The sequence below is a fragment of the Phoca vitulina genome, unplaced genomic scaffold (assembly GCF_004348235.1).
Source record: "Phoca vitulina isolate PV1807 unplaced genomic scaffold, GSC_HSeal_1.0 scaffold13, whole genome shotgun sequence".
NCBI classification, from domain to species: domain Eukaryota; kingdom Metazoa; phylum Chordata; class Mammalia; order Carnivora; family Phocidae; genus Phoca; species Phoca vitulina.
In genome coordinates, this window is record NW_022589716.1 from 45,175,618 (window position 1) to 45,199,552 (window position 23,935).

At 48.9% G+C, this 23,935-nt stretch overlaps 1 protein-coding gene across 3 annotated transcripts in view; it reads left to right on the forward strand.

The window, feature by feature from the left end:
• EFCC1 (EF-hand and coiled-coil domain containing 1) overlaps positions 1-23,935 on the forward strand; it is a 60,305-nt gene that overhangs the window by 28,846 nt on the left and 7,524 nt on the right. Inside the window, exons 3-8 of one of the 3 annotated variants that reach the window (XR_004300402.1) lie at positions 4,672-4,829; positions 7,898-8,042; positions 9,262-9,427; positions 11,254-11,394; positions 13,196-13,265; positions 14,094-14,344. Coding sequence is in view for 2 of the 3 variants with exons in the window: in XM_032412023.1 (XP_032267914.1) it covers positions 4,672-4,829; positions 7,898-8,042; positions 9,262-9,427; positions 11,254-11,394; positions 13,196-13,265; positions 14,094-14,230 (817 nt within the window). In the remaining variant the exon portion in view is untranslated. Of the gene's footprint in view, positions 1-4,671; positions 4,830-7,897; positions 8,043-9,261; positions 9,428-11,253; positions 11,395-13,195; positions 13,266-14,093; positions 16,009-23,935 lie in introns of those variants that run through there. The other 2 variants (XM_032412023.1, XM_032412024.1) reach the window with 2 other exon arrangements.

Here is a 23,935-nt window from a genome sequence, read left to right on the forward strand (position 1 = left end):
CCTTGTGAAGTGTGCCCGGTGAAATGTGCCCTGTGAAGTGTGCCCTGTGAAGTGTGCCCTGTGAAGTGTGCCCTGTGAAATGTAGTCTTCATGTCACCGGCCAAACGAGACAAGCACTGAGAAGCAGCCACTGGGTCTAGCAGCTCAGCAGTGACGGGTGACGAGCTGAGATTGGAACAGCAGAGGCAGCCCCTCAAGAAGCTCTGCTCTACAGTAGACAGAGAAAGGGCTGGAAGCTGGGGGCAGCCATATGGTGGGGAGGGTTATTTTGTTTGGTTGGTTTTGGGTTTTTGTATTAAAGTGGAGGTATTACAGCACATTTATGTGATTATGTGAATGATCCTACAGATTGAATCAGCAGGGTAATGACGGACTCAGTTAAATACCAGTTACCAGATATGAGTAGCACGCCCTCGGTCTCCCGAGGGAAACTCTGTTTCTCCGCAGCCACATTTTATTTCTTGGAAAATTCCAAAGTGTGTCCTCATCTGTCCCACTCTCCACACTCTTCTCAGTGGCTTCCTCTTCCTGACTTCATTGCATGTGACCTGTAGTCACCTAATGAGAACGGCAGCTGGGCTGGGTCATTGCAGCCCTTGTCTTCCAAGCTTCCCTCCCACCTGGCAGGGTCACTGAGGTGTGGGCCTGGAGCCAGTGGCCTGAGCGGGTATCCCAGCTCCTCCAGACCTGAGTTGTGCAGCTTGAACAGGTTGCTCGGGCTCTCTGTGCTTCCACTTCCTCATCTGCAAGACGTGGGGAATGGCAGTACCTACCTACCTCGTTGTTGCGAGGAAAATGTTTAAAGCACTGAGAACAGTGCCTGGAACCTACTGCGCGCTCTGTGAAAGATTTAGTTGTTGTTAATGCAGAAGGTTGCACTTGGAGCAGGGCGTCTAAGACTCCAGTGGCTGTGGGGCTGCAGGAAGTGTAGGGACCAGGGTGCCAGAGCGAGCCTATGCTGGAAAACTTCTAAATAAGGGCTACCCCTCCATCTCATTTTGCTTGTTGAAGCCCTTAAATAATTTAGTGGGAGGTGGGGGGAAGCAACATCTCATAGTGGGAAGATGTAGATATTGTCGAGTTCAACCTCCAACTCTATTCAAAATTCCAGCCATTGGGGTGCCTGGGTGGCTCAGTCGGTTAAGCGTCTGCCTTCGGCTCAGGTCATGATCCCAGGGTCCTGGGATGGAGCCCCACATGAGGCTGAGCAGGGAGCCTGCTTCTCCCTCTGCCTGCCACTCCCCCTGCCTGTGCTCACTCACTCTCTCTCCTTCTGATAAATAAATAAAATCTTTAAAAAAAATTCAGGCCATTGAAGTCCTGACCTCCTTACATACCTCCTCTGCCATGAAGCTCATTACCTCACAAGACAGCCCATTCCATTCTTGGTCAGCAATCCCTGTGAGAAAGTTTTCTCTCACAGTGAGCTAAAACTGCCTCCTTATGATTCTCCAAGTCTTACCTTTGCTTCCCCCTCATCCTGATCAAGCACCACTCTCTGGGGCCATATAAAGGCTACTTGCCTCCACAGTGGCCCTTGTGTCTTTTCTTCTTCAGGCTGTGGCCCAAGCCTTTGGAAACCTCACATGGTTTCACGCTTAAACAAGAATACCCACCCATGCGGTTTTCACATTGCCGGCTGCCAAACCATATCTCCATTCTCAGCTTGCATTCGAGGAGCTTGAACGCAAGACTTAATCAGTCAGAGTTACTGGCTCAGAAGACACAAAAGTTCAGGGTTAGCCCTGGCTTCAGGCAGAGCCTGATCCAGCAACTCAAATAATGTTATCAAGGACCTCGTTTCTATTGTCATCTTTAGGCTCTATCTGTAGTCCCCTGCATCTCTAAGCGGTCCCCTGGGAGTCACCAATGGCTGTCACAGCTCCCCACCTCATCCTCACACCTCACTACGCAGGGAGCAAGCGGGTGGGTGCATCTCATTGGCTACCTGTGCAGGCCTCAGTGAATCACGGTGGCCAGGGGCGGGATCATGCTAATTAGTGTGGGGAGGGGCCATGTGCCCCGCCCTCCTCTGAGAAGATGCGCTGCTTTTCGTAGGGGTAGGTGAGCAGGTGAAGTACCTGGGTGGCAGTTGGGGGCGCTGTTACCCATGGGGAAGGGAGGTGCTGGGTGGCCACACGTGGCCGATGCCCCCACCGAGTGCAGCCCCGCAGATCCCCTCTTGCTCGGCTCAGCAGTCTTTGGGACACTGAATCCACCTGACAAACCCTGCTAGGACCCTCTGTAGTGCCTCGTCCCCGTGTCCCAATCCCTCTGGAACAGCAACTTGGTTTCCCTGACATGCATGCGGCCAACACCGCTCCAGGCCAAGGTGGCTCCTCTGAATACTCACAGAGGCCTGATCAAGAGAAGCCAAGCAGAGACGGGAGGACCTCCGAGGTCATTGGCTCCAGTGGGCCACCTGCAAAATGCGGGCCAAGTCCCACTCTCAGTTCCTCATTGGCAAGGCTGGGGTTGGAACCAAGGACCCTGTCTCATCCACCGTGTTGTATGGCTTCTACCTTTACAGTAGTCTGTGTGGGCGAAGACTGGCCGGTGACTCCAAATAGCGACTCCTGAACTGAGCAGAAGGGTCCTTGTTTTCCAGTAATATTTGGTCCTGGGAAATCCACTGAAATGCATCTGCATAAAATAGGACCAAAGAGAGTGACATGTGTCAGATTTGGTTGAGGCTTTAACTTGAAAAATAAAACCAAAATGTATGAAAGTGAGTTTATTGTACTATTTAGTTAATAAATCCAGGTGATGTTTTCAACTACTCATTCTTTTTTTTTAATTGTAAAATTTATACATAACATAAAAGTTACTATTTTAGCCATTTTTTAGTGTGTAGTTCAGGGGCACTAAGCACATTCACACTGTTGTGCAACCAGCCCCACCATCCATCCACAGAAACTTTTCATCTTCCCAAACTGAAATTCTGTCCCCAGTAAACACTAACTCCCCCCTCCCTCCTCCCCCAGCCCCTGGCGGTCACCGTCCTAATATCTCCAGGACTTTGACTGCTCTAGAGACCTCATACAGTGTTCGTCCTTTTGTGACTGGTTTATGTCACTGAGCATAATGTCCTCAAGTTTCATCCATATTGTAGTGTGTGTCAGAATTTTCTCCCTTTTTAAGGCTGGATAATATTCCATCATTTGTAGAGACCACACTTTATCCATTCATCCATCAATGGACACTTGGGTTGCTTGTACCTTTTGGCTCTTGTGAATAATGCTGCTTGAGTCTCTGCTTTCAAATCTTTTGGGTATATACCCAGAGGCATTTTGCCGGACCACATGGTAATTTTCATTTTCATTTTTCACTCATTTTTAAAGTAATCTTCATGACTGCAGTACAGCGTACTTAGATATAGACTGTTTCTGGGTTGATTATATTCCTTTTGGAATAATTTTTTCCAGCAAAACTGTATGAAAATACAATGGTACGTCCTTAACTTCATGTTTTCTTATTTTTGCAGCTTAATCATGAGGAGGGTCCCTTTTGCAAAAATATTTGAGACTTTTGTTAGTTTCTCTAAGGGCTTTTCCTAGTCCTCCAAGTCCTCTTTTGGTGCTCCTGGCTCTTCCTAATCCTGTTGGTTTTGTCTTATTCAGTCGTAGACTGGTCCAACTCCGCCACATCCCCACAATCAGTGGTTCTGCTGTCATCCCACTGTTCTCCAGTAATCCCACGGTTCTCCAGTATCCCCTTCGCAGATATCCCAAAGGCCCTCCTTTTCCAAGATGTGCAGTTTCACTTTACAAACACTTTGTACTGGGTTGTTACATCTGATAGTCAGAGAGAGATGAGGAATGACAGTTTCTGAAGAGATGAGAGACAGATGTTGGTGTACAATGAGGGAGAAGGGAAGGAGTAGTTTAACAAGCAGTAGTTCATTAGTGAATATTTTCATGTTATGATAGATTCGTTTTCATGTTTTCCTTGACCTTGTAACTGCAGTGACATGGAAAATGAATATCCAAAAAGTGAGGACCTTAGATTATCAAGAAAATTGATTGATGAGGCTGAAGTAGGTTCTCCAAAGCCCAAAGAGGAGAGATATTTTCAATTTTAATGCAGTTAAAAGTAACTGAAACAATTAAGACTTTTAAAAAAAATCTCACCCAAATAAGAAGTCCAGAGGTGGGTAACTCCAAGACTAGTTAACTCAGCCGCTGAAAGATGTCAGGGCTCTTGTTTAACTACTCTATAATTCTCTCAGCCGTTTCCTCTTGGTCACAAGATGGCTGCCATAGCTTCAAACATCATATCCACATGATAATGTCCAAAGCCAGGAAGGAAGGGCATTTCCTTTCCTGATCTTCTTTTTATAAGGGATACAAATCCATTCCAGAGGCTCCTCAGATTTTGCCTTTAGTCTCACTGGCTAAAATTGGGTTACAGCCTGTGCCTTGGCTGCAAGAGGTGCTGAGAGAGTGAGTGTCTATCATGGAAGGTTGGCTCTAACATGCTGGCCGCTGGGTAGGGAGTCAGTAGGGTCAACTACAGAGACAATCCAGGGTCTTCTTCAGGCACATCATACACAGCTTACCTGTGCAGAGTAAGCAGTGGAAGAGAGTGGGCCCACATCCCACACTCTCCTGCAGGAAGCCGGCCGAGCCCCCTCCTCCCTCTCAACACCTGTGTATTCTCCCCTGCCCACAGGTCGGAGGGCACCCAGACCCCAATCTCGTCACAAGCCAGCCCAGAGCCAGAAGCCAACAGTGGTGACCCTGCGGACAGTGGGACCAGAAGCCCAGACAGCCCTCCAGAGGGAGCCTGGCAGTCAGACAGCGGTTCCAGGAGCGGACCCCTGGACGAAGGTTTGTCCCCGCCACACTCAGGCTTGCTGCCAGGCTCACGATTGGCCGGCTGTGCCAGGCCCCATTCCCACAGCTGTCCACACCGATGCTGCCATCCAGCCTCCAAACAGAACCCCACTCCCGCTGTGTGCTGAGGCGGGGCTTCCCGAGTAACAAGGGCTCCGTCCTTAGGCCGGGGAGTACAGACACCTGGTGGGAGAAGGCGGTTCCCAGGGATAGGTTCCAGCTCAGTGTGGGAAAAGTCTGTCTCCTTTCAGTCCCGTGCAGGGATGGGCTGGGTGCCCAGGGAACTGAGGTGGAGTGAGCGCCCCATCATGAGGTATGTAAGCAGGGGCTGGATGGACACCCCTCAAGAAGACCACAAGGAGGCCCATCGGCTCAAGAACCGGGACCTGGTGGGTGTGGAACTGTCATGTGGGAAGGGGAGCAATGCTGGCTGAGGGGTGCCCAGTGCTCTCCGGGCTCAGTCGTGGGCAGGTGTGGGGGCTGCTGGGCACCATCCTTCCCGTTCCTCTTCAGAGCGCCTTGCCTGCCCCTGCCTGGGGCACCAGGACAGTATTAATGACCGTGACAACAATGATGCCACACACATGCATGTACATACACAGGTACATGTACACACACACGTACAGGTACACACACGTACAGGTACATACACAGTACATGTACACACACATACATGTACACACATGTACAGGTACATACACACGTACATGTACATACACACGTACATGTACACACACGTACAGGTACATGCACACGTACATGTACACACACGTGCAGGTACACAAGCGTACATGTACACACACGTACAGGTACACACGCGTGCAGGTACACACACACGTAGATGTACATACACACGTACATGTACACACACCGTACATGTACACACATACATGCGCACACGTACATGTACATACACATGCATGCACATACACGCGCACATGTACACACATACATGTAAGCACACGTACAGGTACATACACATACATGTACACACACGCGCACATGTACACACATACATGTAAACACACGTACAGGTACATACACGCGTACATGTACACACACACATATATGTATGCACACATTCAGGTACATACACACGTACAGGTACACACATACGTACATGTCCACACACGTACATGTCCACACACGTACAGGTACATACACACGTACATGCACACACAGGTACATGTACATACACACGTACATGTACACACACACGTACATGTACATACACGTACATGTACATACACACGTACAGGTACATACACACGTACTTGTACACACACATACATGCACACACGTACAGGTACACACACCTACATGTACATACACATGTACACACACGTACAGCTACACACACGTACAGCTACACACACGTACATGTACACACACGTACAGATACATACACACGTACTTGTACACACACATACATGCACACACGTACAGGTACACACACCTACATGTACATACACATGTACACACAGGTACATGTACACACACGTACATGTACATACACACGTACAGGTACACACACGTACTTGTACATACACACGTCCATGTACACACACGTACATACACACGTACAGGTACATTCACACGTACATGTACATACACACGTACATGTACACACATGTACATGTACACACGTACACATACACATACGCGTGCACGCGCATACACAACACACATACACACACAGCGTCGGGAAATTGCCAGGACGAAAAACAAATTGTCAATACTGGGAATGCAATTCATACAACCAAAAAGTCAGGGACCAATCCCCTCAACCTTGGTTCTGTTTGGTCTGGGACAGTTTCTACTGAAACAAAACAGAAGGGCCCTGAGCCCACCCAGCTGGGACGGTCAGGCTGGAGAGATGGGTGTCCCAAGTCAGGAGACCTGAGTCAGTGGTTCCCAAACCTACCAGGTGCAGGATCACAGGAGCCTTTTAAAAATGCAGAGGCCCAGGCCCACCCCAGCTTTGCTGCTTATGATTCTCCTCTCCCTCTGCAGGGGAGGAGGACACAGCTTTGTTGCTCAGGATACTATCTGTCCGCGAGAATCAGGCCATTGTCACTGTCAGACTGGCTCGAATTAATGAAAAAGTCCACGTAGGCTTCAGGCACAGCCAGGGTGTCATGGAACTTCATCTCTTGCTGCCTTGTGCAGAAGGTGCTCCCCTCAGACTGACCAGACAGCCCCCACGAGCTGCAGACCCACACCCTCCAACTCCCAGGCCAGAGGAATGGCGGCTCTTCTCTTCCCTGGAAGTTTGACTCAGATTTTGGCCTGGCTCTCCTTGGCTCACACTAGGTCCCCTGCCGTGGCTGAACTCGTCATGTGGCTGGGCTGCACTCTGCCTGGCCAGCCTGGACTCGCGTGTCCCCTGGGCTGGGGTGGAGTGGGGAGGAGAGGGAAGGCTTCCCCTGAAGAGATGGTCAGGGGCTGCCCCCACACACACACCCCCCAGAGATGGAGGCCGACGCTGGGCGGCCAGCCCCCGGGGTTTCCAATGTGCAACCAGACCGGAGTACCCCAACCAGACACGGCCACGTTGGGGATCACACAGAGTCACACGCGTGACAACCCTTCCCTTACATCCCAAGTGGTAGAGGCATGCAGCTCCCTGAGAGCTGAAAATCTGTTCAACCTGGTGCCCATGCCCTGCAGAGCCCCGACCCCTGTCCTGTGGCTCCCCTGGCTGGGACTGTCATATCCTAAAATGGAAATAATATGCACCTCTGAGAGCGCAGACAGGCCCTGGCTAGTTGTGTCATCTTAGAAAGCAGAGAAGAGAAAGGGCTCCTCGCTCCCGGGGCCCTGTGTAAAACCCCAGGGAGGGGCTCCGGTTGGCCAGACAAGGCCAGGCACTGGGGAGGGGACCCAGCAGCCGCGGTGGCCTCACCTTGCAAGGACGGGGAGTGTGGGAGAGTGGCTATCTGGAAAAAGGGGTGATGGTGCCAGAGCCTGTCCCCTCTGCGGGGCCCACCGCATGTCCCCCTGGGGAGGGCTGCCTGCTTCCCTCCCTTTGGCCCTGGCGCCGGCATTCCGTGCTTCTCCAGCAGTGGACGGGCAGCTGTTCCGCTCAGTGGAGGGCCAGGCCGCCTCCGACGAAGAAGAGGAGGGTGAAGAGAAGTGGCAGGAAGAGCAGAGGTCACTGGCAGAGGTCAAGACGTTGCTGGTGCGCCTCTCCAGCTGCAGAAGTGGGTATGTGCGCTGGCGGCGGGGGCGCGGGGTGGTGCTGGGATCAGTGCTGGAGTCCCAGAGCCCCTTCCCAGAGCTTGACCTTGGGGACCTGATTCAAGTTCAGGCTGGGTCACCCCCAGCTCCCCGGACACTCTGGCCCCTAGCCCACGGGAGGGAAGTGAGAAGACAGCCCCCCAGCGTGTGCAGGGATGAAATGAGGTGACTGACAAAGGCACTCTTTGTGGGGAGCTTTAATTCCCATTGGTTTCCTCCCACTCCCCTGGCCACTATGCCAAGACATGGCCCAAAGCTCTAGTGTTACTCCAGGACATACCAGACCCTTCCTTACCCCGTTGCTCCTGCGAGAAACAGCGCTTACAGGGCCCCCTCCAGCTGACCCCCTGGCTTATTTAATCCTCACAACCACCCTGGAGGGAAGAAAGACCCAGATGCCTGGGGCACCTCAGACAAGTTGCCTGACTTCTCTGAGCCTCAGCCTTCTTGTCTCTAAGATGGGCCAGTAACACTTGTCTGGCAGAGGTTTTCTGAGGACTTGCTAACGAGGCTATAAAATGCCTAACAGGTGCCTGATCCCCGTAGGTTCACCATCAGGGGGCGGCATTGACTTTCATTATATTGTACAGTGCTGTCAATTTTCCCGGGTTATTGTTATCATCGACCCTTAAGTCAACAACAAGCATTTATTAAGCACCTACTATGTGCCGGGCAAATCTGGAGGCACTGAGAGAACAGCAATAAGCAAGACAGCACCCCCACCTCCTGGAGCTCCTATTCTAGTGAGTGGTGACAAGTGTGAGGAAGAAAGGTGAAGCAGGGGAAGGGACAGGGGGGTGCAGGGAGATGCTGGGAAGGCCACTCTAAGAAGGTGCCATGTGAGCAAAGACCTGAAGGACACGAGGTAAGTGCATTCCAGGAAGAGGGAACAGCAAGTGCAAAGGCCCTGAGGCATGTTAGAGGGGCAGTGAGGGGGCTACTGGGGCTGGAGCACAGTGAGTGAAGATGAATGGGAGGGAGGTCAGAGAGATCAAAGGGGCAGATTGGGGGAGGCCTTTGGCTTTCCCTTGGAGTAAGATGGGGAGCCATGGGAGGGTACTGAGCAGGGGGTGCCATGGCCTGGCTTAACTTTCAGGAGACACACTCAGTGGCAACACCCACATTGTGAGGCTGAAGCAGACTCTGCAGAGCCGCTCCACAGTACTGGTGCTCTCCTTTGCTGCAGGTGTGATGACCAGACAGCCAAGAAGCTCATGACTTACTTCGGCCACTTTGGCAGTGGTGACCATGCCTGCACCCTGGGACAGCTGGAGGCCCGCATCGCCATGCTGATGGAGCAGCTGGGGACCCAGGGCTGCCGTGGGAAGGCCCTGGGGACACCTGGGGAGGAGGTCAGCTGAGCCCCAGAGGTTGAGGTCTGGACCAATGCTAGAGTCTCTCTCATAGCTGGAAGAACCCTCGAGGCATATCAGCCAAGTCCTGGGCCCTGTTCACAGATGAGCAAACCAAGACTCAGAGAGGAGATGTGACTTGCTTTGATTTAGATTTAATGAAGAATATTTGGGTTGCAAGTTAATGGAATTATAAACAGGTATTTATTAGAATATGGAGCCGGCAAGAACAGCTTCAGAAGAACAGCCAAGGAGATGAGCTTCAGGAACAGCTGGATCCAGTGACTCAGACAAGATTGTCTCCACCTACCTCTATCTGCTCTGGGTTTCTCGGGTGCTGGCCTCATTCCCCCTACTTCAGAAGGCCTTCCTCCATGTGGTGGTGAAAGGAAAGGCAAGACCACAGACAGCTCTAGGCTCCCATTGGCCCACCTAAGAAAGCCCAGGGGGATAAGAGCCCAATATATTACATCTCAGGGAAGAACTCCAACTGGCCCAGCCTCAGTCCTGTGCCTGTCCCTGGGCCAATCCCTGTGGTAGGCAGGCAGGGTTCAGGGATTAGCAGCTCCATCAAAGTCAGACAAGGGGGAGGAGGGACACTTCTCCCCAGGAAGGTTACTGAGGGTAATGGGAGGGAGCTGGAAGCAACGCCAATAGCGGGGTGTCTCCGTTTCAATAAGACCACTTAGCATGTTTTTCTCATCTCTCGATTCCATTCCACAGTAATCAAATGCAGAGTGCTATTGAGAGTTACCATTTCACTAAGCCCTAGCCCACTGCGCTTTTGCAAACTATCATTTTGATCTAAGATAGTTTTATATTTATACACCTGAAATTCTAAATCCATACTGTTTTTGACGTATCTGTGGTCTGATGTGGATCCAAAGGGCATGGCCATCACCCCTTTTCTAGGTGAATTCCAAGGAAGTGGGGGGTTAGGAGAGTTACTGAGGCATGTGAGTGGTGTCTCCAAGCCACCCTTCCAGTCCCATCTGCAGTGAGCACGGGCACCATGCCTCCTCTGTCCTGCCCAAGGCCCAGAGTGTCCAAGGGCACCACACCTGCAGCTGCTCCTCTTTCCCTCCATCGGTGCCAAGAATTGGGACTGCCTTACTCCCAGCATCCCTGCTTTAGAAGGCAAGTAGCCATGTGATGCTTTGTGACTGCCTGGCATCTGCCCCCTGGTGGGTATCCTGGTAGGACTCATGGTCTCAGTGCTCCCCTGGCCAAGGGTGGGCCATGACTCACGCTGGCCCAACAGGGCCCCCTCCTGGGGCTCTCCATCTTGAGGGAAGTGGGAGAGTGTCTGCAGAGTGTCCTTCTCAGCTCTGACCCCTGGACAAGAGGCTTGAGACTGTCCTACATCTCAATCCCCATTGCTGCCCCATCCCTGAGTTTCTCCAGCTGCCAGTCTGTTCTGGGAATGACCCAGAGCCTGCCAGTGAATTCTCTGTTTAACTAGCCAGATAGGTTTCTGTTGCTTGCAACCAAAAAAATGTATTAAAAAGAAAAGAAAGCAGATGGATAGAGAAGGGAAAATGGAGTCCTCAACTAGAAAACAAAATATGCATATTCGTACATTAACGCAACTCACTGTGTGACCTTAGGCCACACATGCAGCCTCTCTGGGCCTTGGTGCCAGCACTGGGAAGATGGGGGACTTTACCTGCCCAGTCACTGGCAGGCCGGCGGTGGGGGGAGGGAGTCAGATGAGATGACCTCCATGAAAGGGTCAAGGCAAGTCATGGGCCCTGCCTGCAGATGGCACAGTGAATGCTGGGCAGAGGGCAGCAGGGTGGGTGCTGAGTCCCCATTGGTCCCCTCAGGCAGAGCTACAGCAGAAGGTGGAAGAGAATGAGCACCTGAGGCTGGAGCTGCAGATGGTGGAGACAGAGAGGGTGCGGCTGTCCCTGCTGGAGGAGAAGCTGGTAGACGTGCTGCAGCTCCTGCAGAGGCTCCGGGACCTGGTAGGCTCACGGGCGCTGGCACACCCAGGGCAAGGGGAGGGGCTCTCAGGAGGGAGCACTGGCCTATGTCAGGCACCTGGCTCGGAGCTTTCCTCACATTAGGCAGGTGTCAACTCCACTTACCAGATGTAGAAAAGGAGGCTCAGGGAAGTTAATTAAAAAGAAGGAAAGGCTTCTCTGTCCTGCCCAAGGTGCTATTATTCATTTTATAAAGCTGATATAACTTTGATTTCAAAACCAGAGAAGGATAAATATAAGAAAGGAAAATTATAGGGGCGCCTGGGTGGCTCAGTTGGTTAAGCGACTGCCTTCGGCTCAGGTCATGATCCTGGAGTCCCTGGATCGAGTCCCACATCGGGCTCCCTGCTCAGCAGGGAGTCTGCTTCTCCCTCTGACCCTCCTCCCTCTCATGCTCTCTCTCTCTTTCTCTCTCTCAAATAAATAAATAAAATCTTAAAAAAAAAAAAAAGAAAGGAAAATTATAAGCTAATGTCACATTGAAACATGGATACAAAATATTAAATAAGATATTAGCAAACCAAATCCAGCAGTGTTTAAAGAAATGCAACACGACCAACTTGGATTTAATCCCAGTAATCCGAAGATAATTCAAGATTAAAAAAATCTATTAACATCATATGCCACATTGCAGATTAAAGGACAAAAACCATATATTTATCTCAATAGATATAGAAAAGTCAGTCAGCCTCCTTTTATCATAAAACCCTTCAGCAAATTAAGAACAGTAAGGACCTTCCTTTACCAGGTAAGGAGTCTCAGCCAACTACCTCTCACAAACCTCACACTTACTGGTGAAATGTTAGAAGGAATGCTTCTAAAGTGAGAATCAAGACAAGCATGCATGTCATCAATGTTTGTATGCCAACTAGAGGTTCTAGCCAATGCAGTAAGACAAGAAAAAGAAAGAAAAGGTGTAAGGATTAGACAGGAAGACACAAAGCTATCAGTGATTATATATCATCTACATAGAATACCCAAGAGAATCCAGAGGCAAATTATTGTAATTTCTTGGCAAGGTAAATAATAAAATATCAGAACACAGAAGTCAATTGTGTTCCTAAATAACATCAGCAAACCATTTAAAAAATATTTTTTTGAGAAACCATTAACTTAGGAGTACAGCTCCTATAAGGTGGAAGTAGGATTTGAACCCAGGTTGCCTGGGTTTTAAGTGGGCTCTTGCCTATGCACCAGACTGCCTAGGACACAGAACTACCAAGGCCAAAGCCAGGGCAGCACAGCCTGAGAGAATGGCTGAGTGGCAGCCAGCACCAGCAGATAGCGAAGGTGGTGGTTACCACCACAACTCCAGGCCATGCAACCTGGGGGTAAAAGCTGGTTCTTCCACCTCCTAGCTGAGTGGCTTTAGGCAAATTTCTCATTCTTTCTCAGCACTGCTTTTCTTCACTGGTTAAATTGAGCCTAATAATATCAGTTGTTGCAAAGATTAAATGAGCTAATGCATAAAAATGCTCTTATTCATGTTTATTTCCAAAGTGCCAACTTCTACTTTGGCACATAAAGGGTAATCCATAAATATGTGATCTTTGATGGAAAGGATGCTGCACCCCACACTATCCACCCACCAAAAGTCTTTGGGAAGCCCATCAAGCAGTGTGGCCAGGCTAAGGGTAGGGGCCCAGGAAGGGATGGGGGGGTAATAACTCTATGTGCACCCAGGGAGCCTTACAGAAGCCTTTAGGGGCCACCAAGTCCCACCTGCTGAATGGGGACGTGGCAGCCACAGTACAGTCCAGCCCTGTCTCCATTTCTTTTTAAGAACATATCAAAAAGAGCCCTGGGGAAGATTTTGCTGAACACACTGGATGCTTGCAAGGACCCCACACACGGTAGGAGAACTCGCCCATCTTTCAGAGCCTGGACAGCGTCTGGAGAGCAGCCTGCCCAGCACTCTCTGTCCTGAGTGTCTTGTTTGCAAAATGTCACTGTCATGACTGCCCTGACCACCCGCAAAGTGCATAGTCAGGAACAGGCCTCAGAAAGTTAAAAATGCTATTCAATGTCCCAGGGAGAAGAGCTAAGCAGAAGCCAGTGTGGTCAAACCCCCAAGGGAGGTAGGCAAGGTTCTCTGCTGTCAGTTCAGACACTGGGCTGAGTGTGGGCCAGGCTCTGTGGAGGCGCCTCAAGTGGTTTTAACCCCCTGAGTCATGACAACAGCCCACTGGAGAAGGCGCTGTTATTGTACCCATTCCACAGATGGAGAGACTGAAGCAGAGAAAGGCCAAGTGCCAGCTGTAACCAGAGCCTTGGGTCTCTCCCTTAAGCACTAAGTTACATGGCCCCCATTATTTAGACAAAGTTCAGGGCAGTAGGATTTCATCAGTGCCAGATTGTGGCTGGTGAAGTCAAGAGGAGCCAGGCCAAGCTTTCTCCTCAAAGGGCCTCACAGGCTAATGGGGCAACCAACTGGTGATGAGCCTTTGCTCGCTGGCCTCACAGGGCATTGCTGGGCAAGGCTCAGGTAGGTCGAGTGCCCTGAATGGTCCCTGGAATTGAGAGGGAGGTTAGAAACCTTCTCTGGCGTCCTCAGTGAGAGAGAGACAAGAGGGAGAGGTAGCTGGGCAGGACTGGGGAGGGCCCCAGAAAGGAGGAAGAGTGGCTATGTGGGCCACAGTGAGCAAACTGAACTGCCCTCACTGTCCATTCTTTCCTTCCAGAGGGGATATCTGGACCCTCGGCCATCTTGGATGCCCTGCACCAAGCTTTGGCTGGCTGTGAACTCCTGCGGAGAGAGCTCTCAGCACCAGCCTCCACAGCTCCTGCACTCACCAACCCCCTCCTCATCTCCTGCTGAGGTCACTGGCCCAGCCTATGGGCACCTTGGTCAGCCTGACCTCCATCAGACCAGCCTCCACATTAGCCTGACCACCACCAGACCAGGTTCCATAACCAGCCTGACCACCATCGGGTGAGCTTCCATGGCTAGCCCAACCACCATCACATCCTTAGAACCCTGGAGACCCTGACTCCTTCTGAGACTGGGCTCAACCCCAGAGCCTCCCACAACAGAGCCTGGCAGACATCCTTTCCTTGAGTTCCTCCCAGCAGCCCCTGCATTCCTGCTGCCACAGTTCACATTCAAGCCCTGGGGCTGCTGGATCAGCCCATACCTGCTGTTGCCTCCCCTGCCCACTTTCTCACACAGCCCAGCCCAGAATCCCTTCCCTGGTCTCCTGGGGTCTTTTCCCCTCCCAGCACTGTCCCCTTCCTCTCACTGCTGTGCCCAACCTCCAGGCCACACCTGGCCCACTGGGGAATTCCCACACCCCCAGAAGTGTTGAAGACCAGGCAGGGCTGGGGGAACACAAGGCGGGGGTGGTTACTGCAAGCTTCTGGATGGAAGCTGCCCTTCAACTAGCTCTAGAAGAGTGGTAGGATTTAGACAAACAGAGAGAGGAGGGAAGGGCATTTAATGTGAGGAAACAGCAAGAGCAAAGTGTGGTGCCAGAAAGGGCCCCCATTAGTACAGTACCCGGGACACCTCTTTCCCAAGCATATAGTGGGTACTGGATTTCATGGGGTCACAGGAAGGAGTAAGATAAGCTGCCTGGTCTCACCTACCTTAACATCTCGTAGGAGAGAAAGATACACTGGCAAATAGTGTGACATGGGTGAAATCAGTGCCAAATCAAGGTAAAATATTTGCAAGAGTCCAGCCAAGAGGAGTTCATCTGAGCCAAGGAGTACGGATGCACCACAGAGGGGAACTGAAGGGATGAGGGCAGGTGCCTGGAGGGACAGTAGCAGGTCATGGGGGGACTCGATGGCAGGCGAGGATCTGGGACTTGCTCCCATAGGCAGTTGGGAGCCATTGGAGGATTCTGAGCTGCCTCATGGAGGGTAGATGGAGGGGAGTGAAGAAGAGGCAGCTGTAGGACTGTAGGAGGAAGGGGGCACTAGGAGCCTGGAACCAGAGCTAGGGGACACAGAAGGGGATCATGGGAGAAGGAGGATCAAGGGGTACCCAGTGGGGAATTTGGAAGCAGTGGGCGCTCTGGGGCAGGGCAGCAGGGACTGGGGACAGACAATGCCTGACTGGCATTCCTGACTTGTCTGGCCTCAGACACTCAGCAGCTTGGATGGGGGCAGGAGGCATCAGGGAGCCACTGCATGCTCCTGAGCAGAGTGACACAGGCCCCCAGTCTCCCTATGGTTCCTCTGGGAATGGAATGAAAGAGACCAAGGCCAGTGGCCATTCCAGAGGGGCTACGCTACCCTTGGTCCTGTCAGATGGGCCAGGCTTTTTTCAGAAGGTCCCAGGACTCCTCATGGGCCAGTGGACAGGGCTGGGCACTGAGGAGGCTGGTATGAGCAGAGAGGGCTGCCCCAGCTTGCTCCTCTCAGCTCAGCCTGAGCGCACCAGGCCCTCCTCCTCTGGCTGTGCTGCTAATGACTGCATGACCCAGGTGAGGCCCACCTGTGCCCCTGCCCAGTAAGAAGGGTCAGCTGTTCCATATCCTGACCATGGTGTCAGTCACGGGAATCTACACATGTGTTATGATTCATAGAGGGGTGCCTGGGTGGCTCAGTTGGTTAAACGACTGCCTTTGGCTCAGGTTGTGATCCCAGAGTCCTGGGATCAAGCCCTGCATCAGGACTCCCAGCTCAGTGGGGAGTCTTCTTCTCCCTCTCCCTCTATGCTCTCTCTCTCACTCACTCTCGCTCAAATAAGTTTAAAAAAAAAAAAGATTCATAGACCTTTGGGGCACCTGGGTGGCTCAGTTGGTTGAGCATCTGACTCTTGAATTCGGCTCGGGTCATGATTTCAGGATTGTGGGATGGAGCCCCACATAGGGCTCCACACTCAGCGGGGAGTCTGCTTGAGATTCTCTCTCCCTCTGCCCCTCTCCACCTGCTCTCTCTCACTCTCTCTCTCACTCAAAAAAAATAAATTTTTTAAAAATTTTTAATGAAAATAGAAAAAGATTCATAAACCTGGAAGCTCCCCTCAAAAAAAGCCAACTTCACTGTATGTTAATAAAAAATAAGAGGGACCAGAAGAGATATTCCTGGAGCCCCTCCAGCTCTAGGCACCTGGAATCTTCAGACAGGCAAAGAGGGCTCCTGTAGGTTACAACTACACTAAGCTTCATCCTCAAGATTTCCCTAACTAAAATCTTTTCTTAGCAACTGTCCAACCATCAGTGGTTCATCACCATGCTTGTAGGCCCCTCATCTCATTGGAAGCAAGTTGAGGTGGATTAGGATATGGAAATACCCAGCATCACACAGCAAATCAGCATCCAAGCCTGGAGAGGGGCCTGTTTTCTGCCCACATCTCTTGCAGTTTTCAACCACAGCCAGCTGTCTCTGGCTAGGAAGCTCTGGGCTCACTAAGGGTTTGGGGTCTGGACTAGTTATGGTACAAGCTAAACTGCCTTGATAAAGAGACCCCAAAATACTCTATGTCAAATAAGATATAACTTAATGTCCCTGCTGTAAGAGTCCAGAGGTGAGTGGTCCTGGTTGGCAGAGCAGCTCTGCTCTATGTGGTCACCCAGGGATCCAGGGATCCATTCCACTTTGTTGCTTTGGCATTCCCTGGAGTCATATCCTCCCTTGCACAGTGGAAGCCAATTCATCAGCACTGCATCTGCCTTCCAACCCACAGGAAGGAGGAGAGGGAAAGGGAAGGAAAGGCACTCTGGCTCACAAAGCTTCTACTCACAACCCATTGGCCATGCCTAGCTGCAAGGGAGGCTGGGAGATGTAGTCTGTGGCTGAGCAACAATGTGCCCAGTTTCCAGTCCAGCACGTAAGGAGCTTGGAAGTCACCAGTGCATCCAATGACAAGTAAAAAGGTGAACAAGCTGAAAATTCAACAACTCCTCTTAGATCCACAAGAGAAGTGAGGTTGCAGGACAAACGGCCCTCCCCAAAATTGGAAAGACAGACTGGTGAATGCAGAGAATCACAACTTGCCAAAGAAGAACCCACCTTCTTGGGAAACAGTACCAGAATAGGACAAGCTGAACTGTAATCAACAAATTGGTGCAGGCTCAGTGTGGACAAGTATATAGAGTTAAAAACCCTAGGGGGACCCAGTCATGGGGGCGTGGGGTCCCACACCTTTGTGAGTTTTACCTTCTAAAACTCTACAAGGTCCTCACAGTGAAAATCAGAGAAAAAAAACCCTCATGCTTCTCACAGTGGGAAGGGAAGTAACCCTTTTGAAATATGCCAGAATATTCTGTTTTCCTTAACAAGGCCTGCCCTTAAGAGAAACTATTTTACCAAAGCCTAACCTATTGGGGTTTTATCAGAGTCTATACTAATTTCAGATAGAGCGGACTTCAGAGCAAGGAAAATTTTTGAGGGACAAAGAGAGGCACTACATGATAAAAGGTCAATTATTGAGGAAGATATAACAATCCTTAATGTGTATGCACCTAACAACAGTGTCAAAATATATAAGGTAAAACCAGTAGAACTGTGAGTTGAAATAGATGAATCCACTATTATATTTGGAGACTTCAACTCCCCTCTAACAGAAATAGATCCAGCAGGAAGAAAATCAGTAAGAACATAGGTGAACTCAGCAGTACCATCAACCAAATGGATTTAATTAGCATCTATAGACGACTTCATCTAGCAACTGCAGAACGTACATTTTTTTTCAAGCTCACATGGAATATTCACCAAGATAGACCACATTCTGGGTCATAAAACATACCCTCACAAATTTCAACATATTCTATATGCTCTCAGACCAAAATAGAATTAAACTAGAAATCAATCAACAGAAATAGGTGGAAAATCCCAGAATATGTGGAAGTTAAACAACACACTCCTAAATAACACATAGGTGAAAGAATAAATCTCAAGGGAGACTTAAAAATACTTTGAACTAAATGAAAATGAAATACAATCTATCAAAATTTGTGGGATGCAGTGGTTAAAGGGAAGTTTATAGCATCAGATGCATATATTAGAAAAGCAGATCTAAAATCAAAAATCTAAGCTTCCACCTTAGGAAACTAGAAAAAGAAGAGCAAATTAAATACAAAGTAAGCAGAAGAAAAGAAATAATTTTTAAAAATTAGGGCAGAAATGAATGAAATTGGAAATAGAAAAACAGTAGAGAAAAACAATGGAACTAAAAGCTGATTCTTTGAAAAGATCAATAGACTCAATAAGCCTCTCATCAGGCTAATTGAGAAAAAGAGGGAGAAGACACACATTGCTAATAACAGAAATGAATGAGGAGATATCACTATAAATGAACATTATATGGATAATAAATGAATGTTATTACTAACTCTAAGCCCTCAAATCTGATAATCTAGATGAAATGGATCAATTCCTTGAATGACACAATCTGCCAAAACTCGCACAAAAAGAAATATGAATAGGCCTGCCTCTATTAAAGAAACTATATCAATAATCAATAACCTTCCCAAAGAGAAAGCACCAGGCCCAGATAGGTTCACTGGTTAATTCTATCAAACATTTAAGGAAGAAATTCTTCCAATTTTCTACAATCTCTTCCAGAAGATAGAAGCAGAGGGAATACTCCCTAACTCATTCTGAGGCCAGCATTACCCAAATGCCAAAACTAGACAAAGATATTATAAAAACAGAAAACTATGGAGCTATGTCTATCATGAACACAGATGCAAAATTAAAAATTAACAAATTGTATCCAACAGTGTATAAAAAGAATTACCAAGTGGGATTTATCCCAGGTATGCAAGGCTAGCTCAACATTCAAACATTAACTAATGTAATCCACCACATCCACAGGCTAAAGAAGAAAAATCACATGATTTTATCAATAAATGCAGAAAAAACATTTGACAAAATCCAACACCTATCCATGATAAAACAATAATAATAACCATCCGCAAACTAGGCATAGGGAACCTCCTCAACTTGATAAAGAACATCTACAGAAAACCTAGAGTCAACATCACACTTAATGGAGAGAAACTAGATACTTTCCCACTAAGATCAGGAACAAGGCAAGGACGTCCCCCTCCCCATTCCTTTTCATCATCTTGTTGGAAGTCCTAGCCCAGGCAAAAAACAAGAAAAGGAAATACAAGATGCTATGAACTGAATACCTGTATCCCCTCAAAGCTCATATGTTGAAACCCTGATCCCCAGTGGGATGGTATCTGGAGCTGAGGCCTTTGGGGGGGAATTTGGTCATGAGGGTGAAGCTCTCATGATAATTCGTCCCCTTAGACATGAGACTGCTTGCTTCCCCTCTCTCTCGGACTCTGCCAGCCGAGGATACAAGACAGTAGTCATCTGTAAACCAGGAAGAGGGCCCCCACCAAGATCCCAACCACACTGGCAAGCTGATCCAGAACTGTGAGTAATAAATGTATGTTGCTTAAGCCCCCCCAGTCCATGGTGTTTTGTTACAGCAGCCCAAACTGACTAAGTCAAAAGGTACACAGAATGGGAAGGAAGAAATACAACAGTCTTTGTGCACAGATGACATGATTATCTAAGTAGAAATCCAAAAGAATCAACAACAACAACAACAACAAAACCTAGAATAAGCAATTATAGCAAGATTGCAAGACACAAGATTACTATACAAAAGTCAATTGCTTTCCTATATACCAGCAATAAACAAGTAGAACTTGACATAAAAAAAACTCCACACCATTTACATTAGCACCCCCCAAAATGAAATGCTTAGATATGAATCTAACAAAATATGTGCAGAATCTATATGAAGAAAATTACAAAACTCTGATAAAAGAAATCAAAGAACTAAATAAATGGAGGCATATTCCACCTTCACGGACAGGAAGACTCAATATTATCAAGATGTCAGTGCTTCCAACTGATCTCTCCATTCAGTGCAGTCCCAATCCAAGTCCCAGCAAGTTATTCTGTGGAAACTGACAAACCAATTCTAAAGTTTATATGGGGAGGCAAAAAACCCAGAATAGCTAACATATTAAAGAGAACAACAAAGTTGGAGGACTGACATTACCCAACTTCAAGACTTACCATAAAGCTACAGTAATCAAGACGTGTGGTGCTGGCAAATACATTAGTGGAACAGAATAGAGAGCCCAGAAATAGACCCACACAAATACAGTCAACTGATCTCAGACAAAGGAGCAGAAGCAATACAAGACAAAGATAGACTTCTCAATAAATGGTGTTGGGCAAATGGACATCCACATGCAAAAAAAAAGAATTTAGACACAAACCTTACACCCTTCACAAAAATTAACCCTTCACGAAAATTAAAGTAAGTCATAAACCTAAATATAAAATGCAAACCTACAAAATTCCTGAAATATAACACAGGAGAAAATCTAGATGAACTTAAGTATCTTATGACCTTTTAAAATACACGAAAGGCATGATCCATCCAAGAAGTAACGATACCCTGGAACTTGTTAAAATTAAAATTTCCTGCTCTGAGAAAGATGCTGTCAAGACAATGAGAAGAGAAGCCACAGACTGGGAGAAAATATTTGCCAAAGGCACATCTGATAAAGGACTGTTATCCAGAAGAGACAAAGAGCTCTTAAAACTCAATGATAAGAGAGTTAACCTGATTTTTTTCCAATGGGGAAAGGCCTCAAACAGACAACTCACCAAAGAAGATAACAGAGATGGCAGATGCATGTATGAAAAGATGCTCACCATCAGATGTCACTGGGGAAATGCAATTAACACAAGGAGAAGCTGCTCCACACCTGTTAGAATGGCCAAAATCAGAAAGGCTTACAGCATCAAATGCTGGTGAGGATATGGAGCAATAGGAATTCTTGCTCTTTGCTGACGGGAATGCCACTCCGCTGGCTGGGAATACCACACATGGTGCGGCCACTTTGGAAGACAGTGTGGCAGTTTCTTAAAAGCTAAACATACTCTCACCACACAATCCAGCAATCCTTGGTATTTACTCCAAACGAGTTGAAATGTACATCCATACAAAAGCTCGCACGTGGATGTTTATGGCAGCTTTATTCATAGTTGCCAAAACTTGGAAGCAGTCAAGACGTCCTTCAGTGGGGGGATGGATACATAAACTGTGGCACATCCAGACAGCGGAATATTAGCACTAAAAAGAAATGAGCTACCAAGCCACAAAAAGACATGGAGGAAACATCAACGTGTATTACTAAGTGAAAGAAGCCAGTCTGAAAAGACTATATACTGTATGAGTCCAGCTCTATCACTTTCTGGAAAAGGCAAAACTATGGAGTAAAAAGATCAGAGGTTGCCAGAGGTTGGGGTTGGGGGGAAGGATGATAGGGTGGAGCGCAGAGGAATTTAGGACAGAGAAACTATCCGTATGAGACCCCAACAACAGGTATATTTGCTGAAACCCATAGAACATACACCCCAACAGTAGGCCTTATTGTAAACTGTGGACTTTGGAAGGTGATGATATGTCCATGTAGGTTCATGAGTTAGAATAAATGCACCACCCAGGTTTGGGATGTTGATAGTGGGGGAGACTGTGCATATGAGCGGGGACAGGGAGTATAGGAGAACTCTACACTTTCTGCTCAATTTTGCTGTGAATCTAACTCCTCTTAAAAAAAATTAAATCCATTGAAAAAGAAAAAAAGGGAGAATGGGCACAGAAGCTCTCTCAGCTGTGTTTGCAGTCAGCCCTGGTGTCGGGTGCTTCCTGGCCCCTCAGCCTTGCCGACTTGCCCCTCAGTGGCCTTCCTTTTGCCCAGTGGGGGAGAGCCTGGGACTTCCTCAACTTCAAGACCTTGAACTTGGGTGTGACCTAAGCATCTGCCCGGTGCTCTGCTCTGGCCCAAGGTTGGCCTGCTGTCCCCAGCCCGGTGGAACCTGGCCCACTACCTCAGGGTGAGACGTCCTACAGGACCACAGGACTGCCCTGGAGAAAGGCCCAGGCCAGGGACCAAAGGCAGCATGAACATCTGTGACCAACAGAAGCCAGGCAGGGCCGGGTGGGCGGGGTCCCCTCTCACCTCCACCGCTGACTGATGAGGGCCCTCGTCACAGCCATGCAGCTCAATAGCAGAGCGCAGATTCAGGCCCCAGCCTGTCCCCGTGAGAAGCAGGCAGGACCTGTACGGAGCACCAAGGCCTGAGGTCACTGACAGAAAACAGGGTCAGAGGGTATAATCTCACAAAAAGATGGGGCACACCTTGGCTGAGCTGCAGGCTGGGGTGATGTCCTTGGGGCGGGGGGGAATCGTGGAGCCCAGGGAGCTGCCATCAATGGGAAACCTGGGATTTCCTCTGGTCAGAAGCAAAGTAAGTGCACAGTTCTTGAGAAGCCCTCACCAAAAACAGGGCCCCCCTGATATTTGGGCCTGAGTATCAACTGCAACCCTGACCCAGAAGTTTCCTGTCAACTGAGGCTCCTGAGAGCTACCATTGACTAATTAATCCTTGGTAGATGCTTCTCAATAAAGCTTTAGTGTTTCCTTGAGAGCAAGCTGACAACTATTTGAATTTGAAAATTTCCTGTTAAAATGTCCACAATGTCTTTGATAGTCTTCCTTCAAGATGTAAAGCCGAGCTCCCTTCCCTCTGAGCGTGAGCTAGACTTAACAAGGACAAGGTGAACAAGGCAGAACTGATGGTGTGACTTCTACTACTTGGTCACAAGAGGCCCTGTGGCTCCCTTCTTGCTCTCCATGTCATGAGGACCCCCAAGTACTCTGTGGGAAAGGCCATGTGACAGGAGATCCGAGTCTCCTGTCAGTAGCCAGCAAGGAACTGAGGCCTCCAGCCAACAGCCAGGCTCACACCTCGGAAGCAAGTCCTCCAGCCCTTATCAAGTCTTCCAGCAAGCATAGCCCAGGCCGAGATCCCAAACTGCAATATCCAGAAATGAGAACTGCCCAGCGAAGCCACTTCCAAGTTCTCGACCCACAGAAACTGCGGGATAATAAATGAATACATGTTATTGCTGCAAGCTGCCAGTTTGGGGGATGATTAGTTACATAGCAAGAGATAACAAATAGATTTCCTAATTTAAAAAAATAGGCTTTATCAGAACACAGGATAATTCGGGTGTGTTTGTGGTGGGTGTTTAGGAGGCCTGACAATAATCACTAGCAGGTTGCAAGGAGGACAAGGGTCCCCCAGGCCCAGAGCTGGCTGACCAACATAATAACGCACCCTGGCCCAGAGGGCAGCGGGAGGGGTCTGGGGAACCAGTGGGGCAGGGGAGTAGGCAACCAAGAGTCAGGGAGGTGACAGGTAGTGGAGTGCGTGTCAGCCAGGCTCCAAGGCCCCGGGGCATTGAACAAATTCAAAGTTAAGACAATTATGAATTTCAAGACAGCAACCACAGAGCATTAAACCCCAATCGCAGGGCCTTTCTGAGTGGGGAGCCCTTGCAGCTACACTGGTTGCGTGCCCTGAGGCTGGCGCTGGGTGAGCGGAAAAGCAAGGAGGAGGCAGGGAGTGGGGCTGGAATCTCACGGAAAATAGGAGAATTGGGTATTTGTGAATAGCCTTCACCTCTATCACTCTTCTTTTGCCTATTTTCTAGAAAGGCTTCTTTGGGATTATTCAAATGGTCTGC